At 40.9% G+C, this 11,622-nt stretch overlaps 1 protein-coding gene across 2 annotated transcripts in view; it reads left to right on the top strand.

The window, feature by feature from the left end:
• LOC311056462 (carbonic anhydrase-related protein 10-like) overlaps positions 1–11,622 on the top strand; it is a 213,280-nt gene that overhangs the window by 177,730 nt on the left and 23,928 nt on the right. For both annotated transcript variants that reach the window (XM_084073085.1, XM_084073084.1), the window contains exons 7-8: positions 2,103–2,257; positions 5,748–5,922. In XM_084073085.1, the coding sequence (XP_083929211.1) occupies positions 2,103–2,257; positions 5,748–5,922 (330 nt within the window). The remainder of the gene's footprint in view (positions 1–2,102; positions 2,258–5,747; positions 5,923–11,622) is intronic.

The following is an 11,622-nucleotide window of genomic DNA, read 5'->3' as shown; positions in this document are numbered from 1 at the left end:
AGAACCACCGATATATAGCAACATAGGTTTTAAAAAAAGAAGCAAAGATTTAAGTTAAACATTTTCGCATATACTGGATATTCAAAAATGTGCACACATTTTCGAGATTTTTCAAAAATAGCAGATCAACAAGCTCATAGCGCGGCACTCGGTGCCGCGCTATGAGCTTGTAGATCTGCTATTTTTGAATAGCCCAAAGGAATCAAAAAAAAAAAAAATGACACAGATGCGTTCCCGGTCTTAAGGGGTTAATTGTGTTGGCGCATCATCTTTTAGTATGAAAGCCGTGCAGCTTTCGGGCCCCATGGGGTTGGGGAGGGCAGGGTTACCACCTCCCACCACTGGGGTTTGCTAGTTACATGTACATTGCATGTACATTGCATCAACATACTCTACATAATACAGATTGGTTAAAACAAATGTTTTATTCATTAAATCTTTCAGCTTTAACCCATTAAGACCTGAAGCAGATTCTACAAATGTCTTCTAAATCCCAACAGTTTTCTGAAAAACGTATGTTTCTATATCAGTGGTGCTCAAACTTTTTCATGTCAAGGACCCCCAAAATTATTACGTATTTGGCCGCCGACCCCCATCGCAAAATATTTTAGTTCCAGGGACCCCCAGAAGCAAAGATTCAAGTCAGAAATGTTCGCCTTAAAACGATATATATTCAAAGATTTGCACAAATTTTCACGATTTTTCAAAAATAGCAGATCTACAAGCTCGTAGCGCGGCACTCGGTGCCGCGCTACGAGCTTGTATATCTGCTATTTTTGAATAGCCCAAAGTGTAAAATAATGCTTTTTTAGCTCAAATCAAAAAGTGACACAGATGCGATCCAGGTCTTCGTGGTTTAAATCAACAGTAAATAGGGATAACACACGCCCCACTATATCGGTTATTAAAGGCAATAACCCAGGTACTGATTGATTGCTCGGTTTCCACGGTAATTGTGCGGGGGCTATGGTGTTTAAATGCACGTCACATAAACAGAATACTCGGGGAGCACCCTGAGGGAACGCTGCAACACAAACAGTAGCCGTTGCTCATTATTATGACAAGTTATGTAAACTAACGAAATGCAGCCGAGCACATACACTATAGCCCACAAACAGATGAGTACAGTTGCTGTAGACAGTACATAACGCACGGTTGCACACACACACACACACACACACACGCGCACACACGCACGCACGCACGCACGCACGCACGCACACACACACACACACACTAATCTCTCTCTAGATGAAGCATTTCTATTGATAGGTCTGACCATGGCAACAGGAATATGTAGAATAAAATGCTGATAAATAATTGATTATCGCCGCTAGCTAGCGAGCTTAAAAACAGATCACATGCTCTCTCCATCTCTCTCTCTCCTTCACTTTTATGTTCTCTCTTTCTTTCCCTCTCGTTCTCTCGTCTCTTTCTCGCTTGCCTTCTCTCTTTATCTCACTTCAGACAAATTGTTGCTATTAAATTATGCATTTATTCCTATTATTTCCAAACAGACGCGCTCACACAAACACACACTTCCTCTCTGACTACGCATTTCTGGGGCACATTTGATGGGCGCGCGCGCACACACACACACACACACACACACACACACACACACACTCACACACACGCATGCACACGCACGCACACACACACACACACACACACACACGTGTGCACACGCACGTATTTGCACATGTATCTTCTCCTAACATGATGAGTTCCTTTTAATTAATTTCAATATAATGGAAGCTAAAATGCACACACTTGCACGCAGACACACACACACACACACACACACACACACACACACACACACACACACACACACACACACACACACACACACACACACACACACACTATGCGTAATAAAAATATATATATTCAAAGATTTGCACACATTTTCACGGTTTCTCAAAAATAGCAGATCTACAAGCTCATAGCGCGGCACTCGGTGCCGCGCTATGAGCTTGTAGATCTGCTATTTTTGAATAGCCCAAAGTGTAAAATAATGCTTTTTTTAGCTCTAATCAAAAAGTGACACAGCAGATGCGTTCCAGGTCTTAATGGGTTAACCTCTCTTGTCTCTCCAGATGATGCGTTTCTATTGATGGGCCTGAACATGGCGGATCTGTATCCCGACACCACGCGCTACATCACCTACGAGGGCTCCATCACCATCCCTCCCTGCTACGAGACCTCCACCTGGATCCTCGTCAACAAGCCCATCTACGTCACACAGATGCAGGTGTTTAGTGGACGCCGGCAGATCCTTATAGTGTTCATTTACTGTTTTCCACTAGTGTGTTATTGAACACTTGCGTCGCTAATGCTGGTGGTTACATTTGGCGTAAAAAATAGCCGATCTACAACCTCAGAACACGTTGGCTTTGCGACGCAATGTGAGCTTGTAGATCTTTTTGGCGAAGAAATGAGGGGGGGGGGAATCCTGCATTTAAGTGGTTTTAAAGTTCAGATTGGTTAAAATAATGTTTTATTAATTAACACATTGACTGCCTGAATTATTTTCACTGCCTATTGTTATTCATGCCAGAGATTTTTCAATGAAAAAAAAAATAGTACTCAGGAGCCGAGATACAAAATTTTAAAGTTTTAAGTTAACAAGGAAGTGGATGAGAGTAAAGATCTTCGAAAATTCATATCTCCTTGGTCTTTGGGTCAAAAAAAAAAAAAAACTTTTTTTTTTTTTTTGAAAAAATATTTTTTTGCTAAATCGAGTTAACTCGATCTTGGCAGTAAGTTAAGTTCGGGATTGCAGCTTTAACTCAGAAGAGAGTGCAAATGGGACCAAAGGGTACAATTGCAGTTTACATGTGTGTGTTTGGGTAATCTCTCAAGAACAGATCCATAGCTGCGCTTGGATCTGTCGGGAGCCGTTTTGCACATTGGCTACAAGTGGGCGCGCCTTCAGATCAGGAAGCAGGCCGCGCTTTACCCAATCAAATGTAGTGGGCGGGATTTACATGTGTGCGGCTCGCTTCCCCACTGGAAACAAACCGAAACTCATTTAACAATAGCGTCCTCGGAGCCGACAAAACCACGGAAAGTTAGTAACATTTTAACTTGCTCTTTCATCATAGAAACAAGTGGGCTTATAACCAAAACGATCCATGTTCTTTGGGAGAAATGGTGTTAGTGTTCCGTGCAGAAATATTGTTAGTGGGAATGAAAACATAGGCGCACCACCGGAAGTGGAAGGCTGAAGGCAGACCAAAACCCCGGTTTCCCGTGAGCATGGGTCCTCCGTACAGCTCCACCCAGAGTCAAATGAACAAGTGATAAACAGCAGAGGGCGCTGTTTTACCTTTTTATTTGATGATGGGTTCCCAGATTGGTGTTTGGGTGATACAGAAAGGTCGAGTCCATTGTATTTTGTATAGCATACAGCATTTCATACCAGTTAAATTCAATGTGCTTCACATGATAAAACAACAAATAATTATGCACTCATTATAATATACAAAGTGCAGCCACCATTCCATCCACAATTCAAACGATAGACGTTTGGTTTGAAACGCAGGTGACTTAGTGTTGGATGGAGCCATTGGCTGGTGCCAGGGACCAGGGTGACGCTGATTGGATGATTGGAGAGACCTGTGATAATTTTTGTCTGTTGTTGTTTTTATTATTATAGGTAACATAAACAGCAAAAAGAACAAGACTTCTATGCAAAAAACATGGGATGTAACGTGTGTGTGTTTAAAGGAGACACACCATGAATATAAAAAAATATTTGATATTTAATATCATATGGTGTATGTCCCTCAAACCATTTTCAAAAGGTTTGAGCCTAAATCAACACTCAGATATACTCATCCCAAGTCAATTCTCTCAGGCTTATAAAGCACTTTCAGCTGCAATACCAAAACGTCCTGTTGGGCAGAGGGGTGCTACTGAGCAATTCTGTCTGTCAAAATACATGGGCAGAAAGTTTCGTGATGTAAGCAAACATGCCATTCTGAGAGCTGCCTGTTCAGACACGCCCATTCTGAAAATCTCTGAAATGAGAATGAATGACTGAATGTTAAAAAAAAATATTTTTTGGGGTACAAGACACTGGGGAGCCCAAAAAAAAAAAAAAAAAAAGTGAAATTCATGGTGTGTCTCCTTTAAGAGAATTAATGAGGGCTAACGTGTGTGGGTGTGTGTGTGTGTGTGTGTGTGTGTGTGTGTGTTCTTATGTTTATTCTTATGTAAATAAATAATAAGTAAGCCTACAGTGTCCAGTGGAATGACGAATCCACGGAGACAGAGACTATATGTGTGCTGTATAGGTAGAGATTTGAGACCACCACCCTTGGGAGCAACAAAGGAACTGGCGGCAATACATTCTGTGTGTGTGTGTGTGTGTGTGTGTGTGTGTGTGTGTGTGTGTGTGTGTGTGTGTGTGTGTGTGTGTGTGTGTGTGTGTGTGTGTTTGTGTGTGTGTGTGTGTGTGTGTGTGTGTGTGTGTGCGTGCGTGCGTGCGTGCGTGCGTGCGTGTGCGCGCGCGCGTGTGTGTGCGCGTGTGTGTTAGAGGGAGAGATACATTAACCCATTAAGACCGGGGACGCATCTGCGTCTCATTTTAAGATTTATTTGGGCTATTCAAAAATAGCAGATCTACAAGCTCATAGCGCGGCACCGAGTGCCGCGCTATGAGCTTGTAGATCTGCTATTTTTGAAAAATCTCGAAAAAATATTTTCCATATTTTTTTCAAAAAACTGTTGAGATTTAGATTTTTTTTAAGAATGGCCTCAGGTCTTAAAGGGTTAAGGAAGACTGTGCATATGTACATGTATTCATGTGTTGCTTGGTGTATGTGTGCCCTTGTACTTTCATCAGATCTGAAATGCATTGCGTTGATGGTGCCGTGTTGCACCGCAATGTGAAACTTCCTTTGAATTGCAAATGAAGACGGCATAAACACACACAGAGTACATTTAAATCACAGATGGAAGACGGATAATTTCACAATGTCATGAACACAGTAAAATCCTGAGTGTTAATTTAACACAGTATATCTTTCTATGTATATGGGATTATAGAGGAGCACAACGTGTCACTTTGCGATGCGTTGTGAGAGCAGTTTTTGCCAAATGTTCGCACATTTTCTGCCTATATTCTGCCTATATTCTGCCATCTCAGTTTCACCAGTACCCATTCTCTCCAACGTCCCTCCCTGTACCTCTCTCTTCCCCTCAACCTCATAATGTCCTTCTCCGACATTAACCCGTTAAGACCTGAAGCCGATTCTACAAATGTCTTCTCAATCCCAACATGTATTCTGAAAAAACGTATGTTTCTATATCAGCGGTGCTCAAACCTTTTCACGTCAAGGACGCCCACAATTATTATGTATTTGTCCGCCGACCCCCGTCTCAAAATGTTTTGTTCCAGGGACCCCCAGAAGCAAAGATTTGAGTTAAAAATGTTCGCTTTAAAACAATATATATTCAAAGTTTTGCACACATTTTCACGATTTTTCAAAAATAGCAGATCTACAAGCTCGTAGCGCGGCACTCGGTGCCGCGCTACGAGCTTGTAGATCTGCTATTTTTGAACAGCCAAGGTGTAAAATAATGCTTTTTTAGCTCAAATGAAAAAGTGACACAGATGCGTTGCCAGGTCTTAACGCGTTAACCCCCATCCCCACCCCCCCCCAACCATTTAATCACTTCCATTTCTTACTCATTTGTACATCATGGTTTATACCCGTCGTTCTCCTCCTGTACAGATGCATTCCCTGCGCCTCCTCAGTCAGAACGAACCCTACAAGATCTTCATGAGCATGAGCGACAACACCAGGCCCACCCAGGCCCTGCTGCAGCGCTGCATCAGGACCAACATCAACTTCAGCAAACAGGGACGCGACTGTCCCAACAACCGAGCTCTGCGGCCACAGTACAGAGGTATGGATGTGTGTGTGTGTGTGTGTGTGTGTGTGTGTGTGTGTGTGTGTGTGTGTGTGTGTGTGCAGTGTTGCCAGGTCTGCTTTTTGTAATTCCCCCCCCCCCCAAGATTTTATTTGAAAATAGCAGCTCACAACGCGTCGCTTCGTGACGCGTTGTTGTAGAGCTTGTAGATCTGCTATTTTCCAATAGCTGATGCATATGTCTAAAGTGCTCATATGTGGCCCATAGTCGCTTCTTTTGGGCTTGTTAGACCTACACCTGGTTGCTTGTTTCTCTCACAGAATCTGGCAACACTGTGTGTGTGTGTGTGTGTGTGTGTGTGTGTGTGTGTGTGTGTGTGTGTGTGTGTGTGTGTGTGTGTGTGTGTGTGTGTGTGTGTCCAGAACCGGCACTATTCCATTTGGACCCATCTCCTGGCACATCTCTCTCTCTCTCTCTGTCTGTCCTTCTATCGTTCTCTCAATCACAACACACACACACACACACACACACACGCAAACGCGCGCGCGCGCACACACACACACACACACACACACACACACACACACACAGTATGAGTATGAGGGGGGAACCGGTGTGACGAGACCTCTGTAAGTCTGACACTTAGTCAAAGAACATGTAACTTGTGCCGCAGTGCGTGCTTGTACATCTGCTATTTTTGAACATTTTTGAAAAATATTGGAAGAACTACTGGAATAGAAGGCATTTGCAGAATCGGCCTCAGGTCTTAATGGGTTAAATGAAGTTGGCTGTTGAGGTTTGGTTTGGTTTGGTGTTGGTGTTGTGTGGGTGAATGTGTTGGCAGGTGTAGGCGTGGTGTTTCTGTGTGTCTTGGTAGCAGGGGAGGAGAGAGATGGAGGAAGGAATACGTAATGCTAGAGAACACAAAACAAGGTGGAGGCAAGCAAGTTGTTTGGATATGTTCACCATGGTACCAATTAGGGCTGAAAAGTTAAGTAGATTTCAGATGCCCCTAGGCCACCCGGCGCCTCTCAAAGATAAGCTACATAGGAGATACGATAAGATAAAACGTCATTTATTTTCTTTAACCCATTGAGACCTGAAGACGATTCTACATGTCTCCTAAATCTCAACAGTTTTCTGAAAAACGCATGTTTCTATATTAGTGGTGCTCAATCTTTTTCATGTCAAGGACCCCCACAATTATATATATTTGGCCGCAGACCCCCATCAAAATATCTTGTTCCAGGGACCCCCAGAAGCAAAGATTTGAGTTAAAAATGTTCGCTTTAAAAATATATATATTCAAAGATTTGCACACATTTTCATGAATTTTCAAAAATAGCAGATCTACAAGCTCGTAGCGCGGCACTCGGTGCCGCGCTACGAGCTTGTAGATCTGCTATTTTTGAATAGCCAAAAGTGTAAAATAATGCTTTTTAGCTCAAATCTAAAAATGAGACAGTTTCAGGTCTTAATGGGTTAAGAGACATTTGGTCATTTCAGCAGTAGACAGAAATATGCAGCAGTGGGGAAAAAGTACAAAAAATAGACAACATTGACACAAATTCAGCTTGAAGTTCAGTAAACCTCCCGACAGTTGGGGGGGCGTTCCCGGTTTGAGGCTAATCGGAAGTGATTATCTGGCCAGATTATAGTCTAAAGGCGTTCAAAGATCCAATCTTAAGCCTCTTAAAGTGCTCACAGACGATCATTATCAAACATTTTTGATATTTATCAGGATGGTTATGTCACTGTCTGAGTGGGACAACAGAGAGAGACAAGTCTACAAGGAGACTGACGTGAAGGGAATGAGAGGACCGTTGACATGCCAGCAGTTGAAACAAACTGTTTAGTTTGCTTAAATATACAGTAAGCAGGCATTTTGCATTCGTGATCTGATTACCAGGTGTAATCCTGGGGCCTCATTCATAAAAAAAAACAATATAATTACGACTGATTGAAAAGAAAGGAAAAAAAGAAACTTAGGTAAGGTCACTTAACACTTCGCCTGCCAGAGTTATTTCAGATTTTTTGCTGTTGTCTGCCAGAGATTTTTCATTGAAATTTAAAAAAGTACTCAGGAGCCGACATACATCATACAAGTTTTAGGTTAACAAGGAAGTGGATGGGAGTCTTTTCCTTCGAAAAATCATATCTCCTTGGTATTTGGGTCAAATTGAAAAAAAAAAAAAAAAAAAGATTATTATTATTATTATTATTATTATTTTATTTTTTTCAATAGAGCGCATTTATGCGATCTTGGCGGCCAAGTGCGCTATTTAATAGATCGCATTTATGCGTGATTGGCAGAAAATGAGTTAGAGATGTGCAGTTGTGTCTTTCCTACATCAATTTTGATTAGATTTTTGGCAGTGGTGGAAAAAGTTCCAAATGTTTTATTAGGAAAAGTATCAATACTGCAATGTAGAAGTACTCTGTTACAAGTGAAACTCCGGAATTCAAAATGTACTTGAGTAAAAGTACAAAAGTATTGGTATCAAAATGTACTTAAAGTACCAAAAGTACACATCCGCTGCCATGCCTGCAGCATAGAAAACATAACCAGCAGGAATTTCCCTAACGGTATGTCTAGTCTGACATGGATATCCACATCCAGTAGATATTACAGTCATTTCCAGGTCTAAATAAGGTTTTATGAATATTGTTGATTGTTAAGAGTACTTAAGATGACATTTGATCTTAGGACCACTTTTTGAATAAGTAAGTCACTTGGACAGAGACCTTACTTCACCCTACCTAGAAAAAGAACATTATTATTAGGTTTGAAATCCAATTAATTTGGAGATGGGATGGACAGAGGACAGGATGTCATTGCACAAGGGTATTGAGTTGGATTTAAACCCGCTGTGTGTGTGTGTGTGTGTGTGTGTGTGTGTGTGTGTGTGTGCAGTACCGCGGGAAGTAGGGGTGCTGGGGGGGGGCGGCCGCCCCCCCTCCCCCCAGGTACCCGCCCCCCCATCAAAAAAAATCAAAAAAATGTTTTGATAATAAATCGGTAAAATCAGGCAAAAATATGAGATAAATAACATAACTCTAATCCTAACCCTAAAACCGAAATAAAGAAACCAAAAACTGGGAAAAAAACGAACCCAATCCGCCCAGAACCGCGCAAGAAAAATTGCGCGCACGCGCGCATACCGCACCCCTAACCTAAAAGGTCTTCCCGCGGCTGTGTGTGTGTGTGTGTGTGTGTGTGTGTGTGTGTGTGTGTGTGTGTGTGTGTGTGTGTATGTGTGTGTGTGTGTGTGTGTGTGCGTGCGCGCACGACCGTCTATATAGCAATTTATAATGTCGATACACTAATTATAAATTAGCCATTATGCCATGCATGGGCTGTATTGGGCTCTTCATCAACCCTCTCGTTCGTCATCTCTGCTCTCCCTGTCACCTCTTACGCTCTTATCCAAAATGACTTGCAAGCGATGACTTCCCAGACACATCACAACCTTTCATCTGTTATACCGCAGAAAGTTTAACCCATTAAGACCCGGAACGCATCTGTGTCACTTTTTCATTTGAGCTAAAAAGGCATTATTTTACACTTTGGCTATTCAAAAATAGCAGATATACAAGCTCATAGCGCGGCACCGAGTGCCGCGCTATGAGCTTGTAGATCTGCTATTTTTTGAAAAATCGTGAACATGTATGCAAATCTTTGAATATATATATTTTTAAAGTGAACATTTGTAACTCAAATCTTTGCTGCTGGGGGTCCCTGGAACAAAATATTTCACAAATGTTCACTTTAAAAAACATATATGTATTCAAAGATTTGCACACATTTTCAGGATTTTTCAAAAATAGCAGATCTACAAGTTCATAGTGTGGCGCTCGGTATCACGCTATGAGCTTGTATATCTGCTATTTTGGAATAGCCAAAGAAATCGAAAAATGACACGGCTGCGTTCCCGCCCGGTCATAATGGGTTAAGTACTAGTCATCCGCTATATACATGTACCTCCAATCAGCCTATCACATCTCTTATCTCCCCAAAACAACCCAGTTCTGTCAGGTGAAAGCCATTTATTGCATTGTATTTGGCGGTGTGGCTCCGCTCTGCCCTTTTCCTGATGCTCCAAAAACAAATCTGCACAAGCGTGACACAGGGATCACCAAGCCCCCCGAAGCAGAGCCTAAAATATACTCAAATATATGCAAGAACGTGATGATATGCGTACACATACCGACCCGCCTCGACTGTAGGGCTGTCAACTTTCAGAAGTTATATTTGAATATTGGTCTTAAAAATTGGCAGATATTCGAATATATTCGAATATTATTATTATTTTTATAAAAAAATATATGCATTTTTTTTTTTCAAAAACAATGTATCGAGTGCTCGGATCCAATAAAACATATCTTTTGTTTGTTTTTATAACTTGATACATTGTTTTTTGTATTGTCCCTGTCAAATAAACAAAAAAAAGAAAAGAAAACATTATTATTATTTTTTTTATATATTTGAATATTAATTTTCATATTCGAATATACATATTTTCCCCATATTTGAGGAATATTTCGAAATTTGAATATTAATTCACCAGCCCGCGTCGACTGACGTGCTGACAAAGTAAAGACCTAAATGCTAACGGAACGCAGCTGGGGAGGTGGTGGGAGTTTGGTCGCTATAACAGTGATGGAAAAAGTACTCAAATGTGTTACTTAAGTAAAAGTATCAATCAATACTGCAATGTAGATGTACTCTGTTACAAGTAAAAGTCCGGAATTCAAAATGTACTTGAGTAAAAGTACAAAAGTATTGGTATCAAAATGTACTTAAAGTACTAAAAGTAAAAGTACTAAAATGTTTGAAAATAGCCTAGAAAATAGGGCTAAAGTGGTTAATGTATGTTTTATAATATTTATATCTGCAAAGTAACTAGTAACTAAAGTTTTCAAATAATTGTAGTGGAGTAAAAGTACAATATTTGCCTCTGAGATGTAGTGGGGTAGAAGTAAAAGTACTGAAAATGGGAAATACTCCAGTAAAGTAAAAATTCCTCAAAAGTGTACTTAAGTGCAGTACTTAAGTAAATGTACTTAGTTACTTTACACCACTGGTCGCTAACGAGCTGTCGTTTGTAGTAGTAGCAAAACATGTTGAGCGTGTAAGTGAGGTGAGAGAGTGAACGTCAGCCCACGCTGGGCAAGATCCAGCCGGTTGAGTGTTTAAACGGAAGTACTGAAATTTGGCGGAAGTACAGCCCAAGGAAATGACGATGACGCTTTACAAATCTGTTTACATTCTCCGAAAATGAAACGAGTGTTTTGATTGGTCGAAAAAGATTGTTTCCGGGGGAAATACGTACGACGGAAGTCCTGCCCCTATAGACACTCTCTGCATTCGGTCATGACCAGGCTTTTCTCTTGGCAGATGAGTAAAGGCTTGGAACGAGGCTAACGGCAGCCTGCTTAACCCATTCAGACCTGAGGCCCATTCTACAAATGTCTTTTTCAGTTTTTTGGAAAATATTTTGAAACCTCTTTTTGAATCAAAAATAAATAAACATATACATTCAAAGATTTGCATTATTTTTTCAATTAAAAAAAAGATCTACAAGCTCACAAAAAACTTGAATTAATGAATTCAAAGCCATGAACTTTGAATTAATTAATTATTTTTTGAATAGCCAAAGAAATCTAAAATGATGCGTTCCCGGTCTTAATGGCTTAATGGGTTAGATCAGTGGTTCTCAAACGTTTTCATGTCAA

Source organism: Gymnoscopelus microlampas (assembly GCF_963454915.1).
Source record: "Gymnoscopelus microlampas genome assembly, chromosome: 11".
Lineage (NCBI taxonomy): Eukaryota > Metazoa > Chordata > Actinopteri > Myctophiformes > Myctophidae > Gymnoscopelus > Gymnoscopelus microlampas.
This window is presented reverse-complemented; position numbering and strand designations above follow the sequence as displayed.